The sequence below is a fragment of the Myxocyprinus asiaticus genome, chromosome 22 (genome assembly GCF_019703515.2).
Source record: "Myxocyprinus asiaticus isolate MX2 ecotype Aquarium Trade chromosome 22, UBuf_Myxa_2, whole genome shotgun sequence".
Classification (NCBI taxonomy): domain Eukaryota; kingdom Metazoa; phylum Chordata; class Actinopteri; order Cypriniformes; family Catostomidae; genus Myxocyprinus; species Myxocyprinus asiaticus.
In genome coordinates, this window is record NC_059365.1 from 42,194,655 (window position 1) to 42,207,642 (window position 12,988).

The 12,988-nt window shown below is 37.7% G+C and overlaps 1 protein-coding gene across 1 annotated transcript in view; it reads left to right on the plus strand.

The window, feature by feature from the left end:
- Positions 1 to 581: 581 nt before the first annotated feature.
- LOC127413312 (gamma-aminobutyric acid receptor subunit alpha-4-like) overlaps positions 582 to 12,988 on the plus strand; it is a 70,172-nt gene continuing 57,765 nt past the window's right edge. The window contains exons 1-3 of the mRNA XM_051650335.1: positions 582 to 953; positions 1,164 to 1,282; positions 12,054 to 12,121. Coding sequence (XP_051506295.1) covers positions 868 to 953; positions 1,164 to 1,282; positions 12,054 to 12,121 — 273 coding nt within the window. The 5' untranslated portion in view covers positions 582 to 867. The remainder of the gene's footprint in view (positions 954 to 1,163; positions 1,283 to 12,053; positions 12,122 to 12,988) is intronic.

Here is a 12,988-nt window from a genome sequence, read left to right on the forward strand (position 1 = left end):
TTGTAATGTATTTCAAAACTTTTGACTAAAAAGTAATTAGATCACAGTAAATATTTTGATTAATTAGCCTACTTTGTAATCCGATTACACCCAAGACTGGAAAATTCTGGAATTGAGAATAGCTACTAACACTTTTCTAACACATTTTATTTGTAGTTTTGTTTTTTTTTTTTCTTTCTTGATACTAAATTTATCATTATTGCCTGCACCATTGGAGAGCTGTTGATGGAGGAATACAAACGGGATTAATTATGTGCCAAGAAGCCCAGAACTTACATTTGCACCTTTTAGTTGCTTTCAGGCCAACATCAATTAACACATGTCCCCAAAGTCAAACTTTACACATGGCAAGATTAGACATGAGAAATGCTGTATAAAGTCAGTCCATGATCAAAGCTGACACTACATCACCAAAGTGATCCTGCATAGTGGATGGGCAAACACTTGCAAGCATAGGCTACTTCTCTTAAGCGTTTCTCGTATTTCTTAAGTGTGTGTGTTGCGCGTCGGACGCACGTCCGAGTTTTGGCACGGTTAGGAACCTTAACACACAGTGTGTAGGAACCCAGCGCGTCCTCCGCTCTAACCAGCTCCCCTCAGCGAGACGCATGATTCTAAAGGATGCTTCACCATATGCTTCTCTTAACCGCTGAGTTCGGGGTTTGGATGTAGGCGATTTATCGGGCGCGGAGCTCTGAATTTGGATGCTTCGTTGGCACGAGTTTCCTTCCTCATCAGTGAAAAGAAAGTGCGGGTGATGTTGAAGCGCGTCTTGCGCGCTGCCGCTCGTTTTTCTCGATCTCTCCTCGGGACAGGACCTTTTGGCGAAGGGAAATGTGAAGAAGGCTTAAAGAATGGCATGTAAAAATGGTTTCTGCCAAGAAGGAGATGGTGACTGCGATGTACCCCACTTCTATTTCCACTCTCCTCTACTTTCTCTGTGTGACGGCTTGGTGAGTTCCAACTGGATCCGAGCGTTACGCATCGCACCTTTAGTTTTCACACTCTAGATTTAAACGCTTTGAGCTTACAAACGACAAATCCATTCATTTCTGAACATTTCTGAATATGCTATATTGCAAACAGAATACGAGTGATTTTCATTTGAGTGCGCATTGTACAGAAATGTTCAAATGCTTTAGTTTGCTCTGTGTTGTTTTTAGCATAAAGAGAATATCTGGACAGATCAGAAAGGATGAGAAATTATACCCAGAAAATTTCACACGCATTCTTGACCGACTACTGGATGGATACGACAACAGACTGCGACCTGGATTTGGGGGTACGTGCCAAAATTAGCCAAAAGCACTTCATTAAGCCATTTAACGCATCCGCTTCTTGCGCAAAGCGAGGTTTTCTCATGTTTTAATGCTGTTTTTCGAGAGATCGCATGCTGTTTACTCCGTGTTGTTGATTTGGTGATGGTTGGTGTCCTCTGAGAGGAGATGGTGTAAGCCAACTCCAAATGTCCTTTTGCTGCCCACTCTCTTTCTCTGCTCTCCACTTTCTATTAGATCGGTGCGTTATGAATGTTAAAGCGAATTCGGTTATGTAATCAGACTGAGAAAGCCGCTTAATGCACATTTTAAGTAGGAAGAGTACAGATGTTCTATCTGTGTGCGTAAACCGCTCAGATGTCCTGTGCTCTTTTATCTTTTAAGGGAGTGAGCATTAGCGCGGCTGTTTTTAACCTGGTTTGCGCAGCTACTGTAAATGATGCGCTGCTTCAGCTGGTGGTCAGCAGCGAATGCTTTCACTGTAGATTCTGTTTTGTGTACTATAGCTCAAATGATTTAGCTGTGGCCCTTGTGCAACTTCAAATCTAACCAATCAATGTCCATAAAAATGTTAAAACGACAAAACAGGTTTAGATATGGGATATTTGCACAAAATAAATAAATAAATAAATAAATATTTGAAAAAAGTGGAAGCATGCATTTGTTACCAATTTTGATGTATCCCTTTCAAATTATTTTGTTGGTGAAGTCAGGTAGATTTAGTCAGGTATTCAGTTAACTTGAACAAAACCAGCTAATTTAGATGCAGACTTTTAGGTTCACTGAAAAGACGATTTCATGGTTCATTGATAACATTACAAAACATCATTACATTATAGAATGCTCAACATCATCAAAGTGCATTTAAAGAATTACAAATGGCAAGAAAGTTCAATTAATATATTTCACAACCTACAGAGTCATAAATGAATATACATGAGCTACTGATCTATAAATGATTTTATAACGTTCAATAATGATTTATTAATGGAAGTTACTGTAAGGAAGAAAAAAATAAAACCAAGACTTGCTGCAAACGGCATACATTTCACTTTCCCTTTTTGATCGTTTCAGTTTTTAACCCAAGATATAAATAATCAAATCACTGTGGATTTATATACGTAATGCTGGGATGTGATTGGAGCTCTGGGAATGGAGCGCTGTTTTTTATGTAACTTTAGTGAAGAGGCAGAGAGCACATCTCCCTGTACAGAACAGCACACCCACCTTCACACGACAAGAGCTCTCGAGCAGAGTTGGATCACACTGGAGGGGCTCCATCAGCTCACATCTAGTTCTAGTAGGATCGCATGAGTCGCCCTTGCCAAAGAATATAGTGCTACAGAGATAATAGATCTGGGCCTTAGCTGCCTCTGACCACTGGCCTGGTTGTTGTTGTGTGAAATAGGTTTGAAAACTTGAATATTGAGGAGATGCGCTTTTGGCTTTTGTGTACTGAAGGTGAAGAGGGGCATTTTTATTTTTTTATTCATTTATTTATTTTTTTTTTTTAATACATTCTCCTATCGCAGCTTAATATACCGATACTCTAAGTAAGCCATTTGTAGATTGATTTCCCAAAAAGTGTCAACACTGTGACTTTGTGGTTCTATCAAAACATTGGGTGACCAATCCAATGTGGCAACACTGTTAAAGGAATAGTTCACCCAAAAATGAAAATTCTCACATCATTTACTGCCATCCAAGATGTGTGTATGACTTTCGGTCTTCTTCAGACCACAAATGAAGATTTTTGGAAGAATATCTCAGCTCTGTAGGTCCATACAATGCAAGTGAATGGGTGCCAAATTTTTGACACTCCAAAAAGCACATAAAGGCAGCACAAAAGTAATCCATACAACTCAAGTGATTAAATAAATACCTTCAGAAGTGATACGATAGGAGTGGGTGAGAAACAGATAAATATTTAAGTCAATTCTTGCTAGAAATTCTTCTCCCTGCCCAGTAGGTGGCGTTATGTACGAAGAATGTGAATCACCAAAAACACAAGAAGAAGAATGTGAAAGTGAAAATTAAAGTGGAGATTGACTGAGCAGGGAGGAGAAATTATAATAAAAATTGATTATAATATTGATCTGTTTCTCATCTACACCTCAAATCACTTCTGAAGACATTGATTTATCCACTGGAGTCATATGGATTACTTTTATGCAGACCTATGTGATTTCTGGAGCTTCAAAAATTTGGCACCCATTCACTTGCATTGTATGGACCAACAGAGCTGAGAAACTCTTCTAAAAATCTTAATTTGTGTTCTGCAGAAGAAAGAAAGTCATACACATCTAGAATGACATGAGGGTGAGTAAATGATGGGAGAATTTTCATTTTTGGGTGAACTTTTCCTTTAATGTTTCTGTCAATGGCATGAAGCAGGACTATTTGTTTGTCAACCAACGGCAGACAACCATTGGCCAGTGTTTTGGAAACCTGTTGGAAAATATGATATTTGGATTGAAATTACACACTTTAAAGAAATAGTTTATCCAAAAATGAAATTTCTGTCATTATTTACTGTCCTTGAGTTGTTCATGTTGTTGTGGAACACAAAAGAAGAAATTTTGAAAAATCTTTATGCAGCTCTTTTCCATACTACAATTCATCAGTGAAATTGAAGTTCGAAATTTGAATATTTGTCAAATTTAAGATAAAAAATGGCAACACACTCTCACGGCAAAATCATCAGAATTCGTACTCTTTTATAAATTTGGCTAATTTGTATGATATCATTCGACTGCACTTGTTTGAATTCCTACAACTTTCACTACAGCCAATGATGTCGCTGGACATTGTTTCCAACTAATATGTGACAATTACCTGCTTCTGTCACACACAACAGTTTCCTATTATGTTTACACACTCTACTGATTGGTTAAGTTTAGATAAGGGGTTTGGGTAAGGGCATAATATTAATAAGTATGTCCTTAATGCCTCGTGCGTGGAACTTGCGCTTACTTCCACATTAGGCATCTGGGAATTTGCACGTGATGAAGTCGTACGAGTTTATGCGAACAACATCGTTTGAGACCATACAAAATAGCCAACTTGTAAATTATGTATGAATTTTCATGAGATCGTGCTGAAAATGCACATTCAAATACAAAAACATTTAAATGTGCATTTGAATTTTAGATGTGTGCCAAGCACTGACAATTACTTAATGGAGGTCTTTGGTTTTTGCTTATTGCTCTGTTATCAGTGTCTAGCAGCACAAGGTCAAACAGTTCAAACAATATATTTTATGGGCCTGTTTACACCTGGCCACTTCATGCGTTTTCACTGATAGGTCCATACAATACAAGTGAATGGTGATGAGAACTTTCAAGCTCCAAAAATCACATAAAGGCAGCATAAAATTTATCCATACGACTCCAGTGGTTTAATACATATCGTCTGAAGCAATATAATAGGTGTGGATAAGAAAAAAAAAAATGTCATTCTGAAAGTGAAAGTGAAAATTTATAGTACAAAATGATTGAAATACTGATCTGTTTCTCACCCAAAGTGATTGAATCGTTTTAGAAGACATATATTAAAGCACTGGAGTCGTATGGATTACTTTTACTATGACTGTCTGTGCTTTTTGGAGCTTTAAAGTGCTGAACACCATCCACTTGCATTGCATTGACCTACAGAGCTGAAATATTTTTCTAAAAATCTTCATTTGTGTTCTGCTGAAGAAAGAAAGTCATACACATCTGGGATGGCATGAGGGTCAGTAAATGATGAGCTAATTTTCATTTTTGGGTGAACTGTTCCTTTAAGTCATATAGACTACTCTTACAGTGCTTATGGGGGTAGGGGGGTTCTGTTCTTTTTGGATTTTGGCAGCGGTGGTCACTATGAACTGACTTTGTATGGAAAAAGCTGCATGAAAATTCAGATTTTGTGTTCCATAGAAAAATAATTTTAAATATGGATTTAAAACATGAGGGTGTGAAAAAATAAATAATAATAATTCAGAATGAACTATTCCTGTAAACAACATTTTTGATTGAGCTCAAAGCAAAAGTGTACTGCTCTGAGGTTGCTCTTTCATACTGTTGCTCAAGAGACATAAACTCAAAATACTGAAGTGAGAACAATATTAAGAATTAACTTTTATAGGTTTCTCTTAAAATTCCTAAGGTGAAATAAAAATAGGCACAAGTGAGACAACTGTTGACATACAGTGAGAGTATAGAACTAAAAGATTAAAAGAAATAGCATAGCTCAGATAATTTGGTCTAGGAAAAGTTTGATGAGAAATGTTTGCGTTCATTCAGTATTGAAATCTCTGACTTTGGTATGTTGACAAATCTGATAAATTGAGATATTGTTGAGATCTGAAACCCTAGATGAGATACATGTGAGATTACTAGTGTTTATTTCTAAGAAAAAATAACTTGTTGCTGTCTAGACAGTTGAGAAATTCAAGAAATCTCACTTGTGATGGGGCTGTGCCCTGTACCTGTACTGTGAGATTTTTCCTGTCTTTCATATTTCTGCAGGATTCATGGCTGTCAACTGTGAAATATGCTTTGAGTGTCTTTTAAATGACAGATAATCCATTTTCTTTGAGTTTGACTGAAGGCACTTGACTCCCGAATGATAAACTCCAGCATCCATCAGAAAGTGTTGAAAACATTTGGAGCTCAACTTTCATGAGTTCAACCAATGAGACGCTTCAGTGATTAATCATGTGATTTAGAGTTTGGAGTGCTTAAGGTTGCTGTAAGCGATTTTAGCCATTCTAACTTCCATGAGAATGAGCCGTTGATTTAGCCACGTCCCCTCTTTCTAAAACACCGCACCAATACCGTTGAGACCGACACAAAGCAAGTTCCCACGGTTGTAGATAAATAAAGTAGCAAAACTCGAGAGCTTGCCTATTTGGATTTGAGAACTTGTACAATAAATATTTGTACTCGTAAGTTGAAATTTACACTCACAGCAATGATGTGAACATTTCTAAAATACATTTTTTAAGTTGAATGTTGCAATCTGCACTCACAGACAATAATTCAAAGCTTGTGTTTTGAATTCACAATTGCAGACAAGTAGTCACAAATGTGCAAAATGACATTCACATAAATAACTACAGACACAAACTTGTATTACACATTAACTTTTGTACTTTAATTCATATTTGCAGTACCACCACAAATTGGCACTTACAACCTCTCAAATCTGGCACGGCAACGTCAAATCTTCCCGCCTTGACTTTTGCAACTACTTTTGCAAAAAACCTGTAGCAAAACTCACTTGTGCACTTGTAAAATCCTAATGCGAGAGAGCAAGACCAGTGTTCTGCGGGGGAGGGTTAGGGGCCAGTGAAGTAATTTTATTGGTTGATGTCTAGCCAGCGAATGCCACCGGTGTGGATTGTGTTAACTGGGGATATGCACGTGCATGTGAATAATTTCACTTGCTTTTTCAGCAGATTCCTTCAATGTGAATTGCCAAGGAGCAAAGAAAAGACATTTTGCACATTATAAAAAAATAATGTTTTGTTTCATTGATGTCTGTACTAATGAATTTGACACAGTTTAAGAGCAATTTTAACAGTTTCACAGGGTGTAACGTGGGACATTGGTTTGAATGGGAACTGCCGATTACACTTGTCAGAGCAGTGAATCGCAAGTGGAATTATTTTATTTGCAAAATTAAAGCATCATAGGCTGATATGTGTCAGTAATATACTTTCAAATGCCTTTATTTCATTATAATAAATTATGACATGATTAACCTGAAAATTGTGACAGTTCAAATGAAGCTGGGACGCTGGTCCAGTGGTAGTACATTCAGTGACATAGGTTCAAATCCATGTCAGACAGGATGCATTTTTTTTAACAGATATAATTAAAACAATTTTGTAAAACACACATACACAGACAAACAATGTATATATATATTTTTTTTAAAAATAAATCAATCAAAATTGTAACTGAATCTGACAGCCAGCAATTAGAGTATAAACGATTGGATTTTTTGAGAATGCTTGAATAACTGAGAAATAAAATATATGAACTATGTTTTCCATACATACGTAAGAGGCTTTTTAAAATTGTCAAATCAATTTAAGATTGAAAATCTTTTTTTTTTTTTTGGCCTTTTGAATGACAGAGTTAGTGGAGAGGGAACAGGAAATGATAGGGGAAAACAGTGGGAATGGGACTGAGAAAGAACCTCATGGGCCAGGATTTGAACTCTGGTCACCTGTAGTGCATCAGTACCACATGTCATGAGTGCAGCCTGCTAGGCTACAGCTCTGACAATATTGAAGAAATTTCTCATGCTTTCTCAGAGTTTATTCTCAATTATTCTCACCCATTGGTCAATTTGGTATTTGTACTTGCTCTCCACAAGAATAAATAAATAAATAAATAAATAAATAAATAATAAAAAATATTTGCTGTTCTGAAAGATCACCTTTTGGCAGCAGTGGCGATTTTAGGGGGTGGCTTGTGGTGGCCTGGGCCACCCCTGAAATCTCATTGGCCACCTTGTGGCCACCCCAGAACTGTTGGTAGTTCATCATGTTCATCAACACAAGAACGAAGAACCAATAGAAACGCCTGTCAATCAAAGATGACATCTCAGGTCATTTGTTGATTTAGAGCCACACTGACCCAGGGTCAGTTTTATATTTCTGACCATTATAGTAGTGGTGGGACGGAAGCTGTGTGAGCTGATCTTTGATCAGTGGGGGGAGGGGCAGCCCGCGGGTGGCCAGGCAGGTGCCGCAGGTCGCGGCCAGGCAGGTGCCGCAGGTCGCGGGCAGCGGGCGCCAGGTCTGGAGTATAGTGGTCGGTCAGAAGCACGAAGCTGACACGAGCTAGCGTCTACCTCCAACTTCCAATGAGTTGACGACGTCGATTTGTGGTCAAAAAGAAAGCTGTTATTTGAGAGGTATGTTCATCTAATCTATCTTTTAATTTATCCCGAATTTCCATGTGAATGTGAAAACATTTTTTCATTGTTACAGTAGCTAGGTTAAAGAGTAAGCTAGACCCTACACCACATTCAGCATGTTATCTTTATATTGACATGAAATATGAAATGCCATGTTTTCTGATTTAATGACGGAGGTGTGTAAAGCGTTTTACAGATGTATATGTTCAATAGCTAAAGTTATATATATGGCTAACCTGTGTGTGAAATGGAAGGGTTTGTGCTGTGACTGTACTTTAAATCTTTACATGAGTTATTTATGAGCTCTTTATGTGTATTATTAGTCAGTCAGACCAATAAAATCTTCAAAATTTTTATTATTTGACATTTTAAATATGCAGAGGCAGGGCAAATTGCACTTAAATGCTGCAAAGGATTTGACTAACTATTTTATTTGGTAATATTCAAAGTAATTGAAGCTATCAGAACATGTGGAAAATAAACCTGAGTAGACACTGTAAATAGAGTTTTGTTTTTTACAGAGCTCAGTCTGCAATTTTGGGGTTTCCAGACAGACACCTATAAGCCCTCATAGCCAATTTCACACACTGATTTGTACCCAATTTAACAATATTTCTGCTGGACAGTGCAGTTATAGCTAATAAATGAATGAATAATTGATTGAATGATTGATTGAATTGCACCTCAATCAGTTATCACCTGTACTTGTATCTTTTTATGATTATACACTATACCTGATGTTATACGCAGATTCATTCTCTACAATGAGAATAGCTCTTAAAAATGTGTAACTGACTTTTCCTAAACAATTACTGATTTAAAAATGGATGTTATGTTAAAATAACCAGAGACTCCCAGAAACTGTAATAGGTTGAAATAGAACAGGAACAGAAAACTGTCAAATGTCAATACAACAGTCTGATACTGAATACAAACAATTCAGTGAATGCTAACATGAGTTTAAGAATTCATTTATTCTACATGTGTAGATGTTGAAGCAAAGCAATGCGATATTTACACATTTTGATCATGTGCCATTCATAAAGGTTCTCCCGGTATCGCCACCCCACACTAGGTCTGTGCCCCATCTTGGCCACCCCAGTAAAAATGTCCTGGATACGCCACTGTTTGGCAGTCAAGGGTAGTTATAAACATACGACATTGTCATGCACATAACCTTTAAAGTAAAGGATGCTGTTATAGAAATGTAAATAAAAATACAGATGTTCACAGGGGATTTTAACCCAGGTCGATATGCGTGGTTAGCAGACACACTACCACTAGACCAACAGAGTGATTTAAAGAGTTTAGGACAATTATCGAGACATTTCAGCCTATGATGCTTTAATTTTGTAATTGTGTAATCGCCAGTTCCCATTCAAACCAATGTCCCACGTTACACCCTGTGAAACCATTAAAATCGCTCTTAAACTGTGTCAAATTCATTAGATCAGACATCAATGAAACAAAACATTATTTTTTTATAATGTGCAAAATGTCTTTTCTTTACTCCTTGACAATTCACATTGAAAGAATCTGCTGAAAAAGCAAGTGAAATTATTCACAGGCTTGCACACATCCCCAGTTAACACGATCCACACCGGTGGCATTCATTGGCTAGACATCAACCAATAGAACGACTTCATTGACCCCTACCCTGACGAACACTGGTCTTGCTCTTTTGCATCAGGATTTTACAAGTGCACAAGTGAGTTTTGCTGCAGGTTTTTCACAAAAGTAGTTGCAAAAGTCAATGTGGGAACATTTGTGCTGATTTGTGGTTGTAATGTGAAAATGAATTAAAAGTACAAAAGTTAATGTGTAATACAAGTTTGTGTCTGTAGTTGTATTTATGTCAAAGTTCCTAGACAGCGGTCATCATGACGTAACGTAGCTGATTTCAGTCATTCCGTGTTCCTGTGCACACATCCATGAGTCAAGGAAGAGCAGCAAATTCAAAAGTATATGTGTAAGTCATGTTACTTTATGATACTACTATGATCACCATGAGTGCCAACTTCACGATATATCCCACAGTGTTCTCAACAGCATTAAACTTCTAACCAAAAGGCATCAATGGCCTGGTCATGGGAGAAACTCGAAGGTGCAAAAACTCCACAGATAAGTCCTGGCAACCACCACTTGATATCAGGGTCATTTCCCCATTTTCGATATGCTCTCTTACATTTTTACCACTTTGTCATTGTTAGAGATTTCTAATACAAAAATCAACGAGCAACACCTGCAGATCATGCACATTCAGAATGCACACATTTGTGGGTGTGGCAACTCATAGCTCCTCTGATTAGGATTAAACACATTTTCTGTCAGTGTTCTGGCTATTTGATTGAATGATCATTTTAAAAACCCGCCAAAATCATTCCAAAGCAGCCCAAATTTTGACCACCCGCCCAAGCAGATTTCCCCCTACACACCAATCTATTTAAAGTAGCCCAACTGGGCGGGAACCTGCACAATCTGGCAACACTGTCCGTGAGTGCAGATTGCAACATTGTATTTTACAAGTTTTTACATTGGTGCTGTGAGTGTAAATTTCAACTTACAAGTACAAATATTTATTGTACAAGTTCTCAAATCCAAATATGCAAGCTCTCGGGTTTTTCTACTGATTTATCTTCATAGAAATAGCACCCTCAACCAGGGCCATGGCTAGTGAGGTGAAAGGTGGTAACGATTCTAGGGGCCCAAAGGTCCAGGGGGCTCCACAACAAATTCTAAACTGTATGTTTTAATAGGAAAGGGGCCCAGAGCAATATACAGTCAGGGGGCCCAGATTATCTTGCTACAGCCCTCCCCTCAACTGACAAATTATAAATCAGAATATGGCATTAAAGGCCCAGATATACTTCATTTTTCCACGTTCCGGATCAGGTCGTGCCCGGTTGACCATGTTGCCTTTCTGAGTATACTTTTCTGACCGTGAACGAATGGAACGCGTTCGACGCATGCACACTACAGCTGCTTTGTGACACTCTTTTAGTACCAGCGCATGTGCAGGCGACGCGCACAGATGAGGACTGTGTCCGCTGGTCAAGAAAACCTTGGTGGTGCACAGTCAGGCCACGCGGCTGTGCTGATTACGAAATTTGCATAACACATATTGTGCGCGGAGCGATCAGCAACGCGGACAAGTGAAATATTCTTTGGCCTTAAGCATCAATAATTTGCTGCAACGACAACACTGAGACAAAATGACTGACAGGCAGAAAGCGTCATTGTCCGCGGACACATTTTTGTTTGCTGTTTACAGAGTCTAGAGCTGTCACAGAGACAGGTGAGATATCTCAGGACACTTATTTTATTAACATCTTTCAGGGAGTAGAAACATTTTTTTTGCATACCTTTTCATTAAAAATTGCTTACAGCACCTTTAAGCATCTTTATTTATTAATTAGTTTTTTTTTATAAATTGTTTTCTCTCTCTTCAAGAAAACTTGTTGAGAAATGGCTGAGGTAAAGTTAAAGTCAACATGAAATCAAAATTTACCCCATTTTCTTTCCTGGTGTTTGTTGTGCATGGATAATCAGCCCACATTATTCCAATTTATTCTGGTATGAAACAGACACTTTTTACAATTCAATAAATTTCCAAATGACCCTACATAATTTTTTTTCTCATTGATTTTTTTTTCTTCACACTGGCCTAAATAACCTGTTTGTCACACTAGGGAAGCAAAATGGCTTGAAAATAAAGCAAAAATTGCTGTCAATTCTATGAAATGGAAAGGTTTCTTTCAGATCTATTGGTGGTCATAAGACAATTATGGTTATAATTTAATGCTGAAACGGTGTTGAGAATGCTGAAACGGTGTTGATATGCTAACAGTTCTTCTCTATGTCCAGGCCCAGTGACAGAAGTGAAGACGGATATTTACGTCACGAGTTTCGGGCCAGTGTCCGATGTAGAGATGGTGAGTGCATTGACTATGAGATATTTGTAATTGTGTGCTAACAGGTTGGATTGTGGTGATTTTGAGAGTGTGTATGTGTAGACATGTATATGTGGGATGTTACAGTAGGTGTACAGGAGCAGTTGTTATGTAAGATGTCATATCCATCCACTGAGATATTACAAACATTTAGATTAATGCGAGGAGCTGTTACTTGCTTAGTCAGAGTGAATCAAATACTGAGGTACAGTTTCAAAACTAAAATTGGTTATTGAGTCAACAGTTTTGGCAGGGATATTCCCCTGGGAACAATGTAGGCTTCAGCACTTTGCTCAAGAGCATAACTGTGACCAACTCTCCAGTGTATTACAATGTTAACACTACTCTCATTTTAATTGTACAAGGTATATAGTTCATCCAAAAATGTTGATTGTCATTTTTTTTGTCTTCGTGAAACATAAAAGAAGATATTTTGCAGAATGTACTGATGGCTCTTTCCATACAATGAAAGTCACACTCCAAAAATGACATACACACAACAACAAAAAAGTACCATTAAAACTATCTACAGCTCTGAATACAAATGTTCCCCTCTGTCTTAGCTCTCAGATGTCATTTGTGCTATCATACTTTAAAATAGTTTGTATCAAGATACATTACGGCATGTTTGGCATCAGTAATAATTGATTGTGTTAAATCATAATCCTTAATATTTCATGACCCCAAAACTAACAAAAACAATAATAAATATAGCTGCGAGCAGCAATGATGGGCCCAAGCACCATGGGTCCATTTCCACTCGGTGGCTTTCGGAATGCATGATGGACACAGCAACAACTCAACATTAATGTAAACTTGGACCCTAATCATACAATGAATAATAGATAC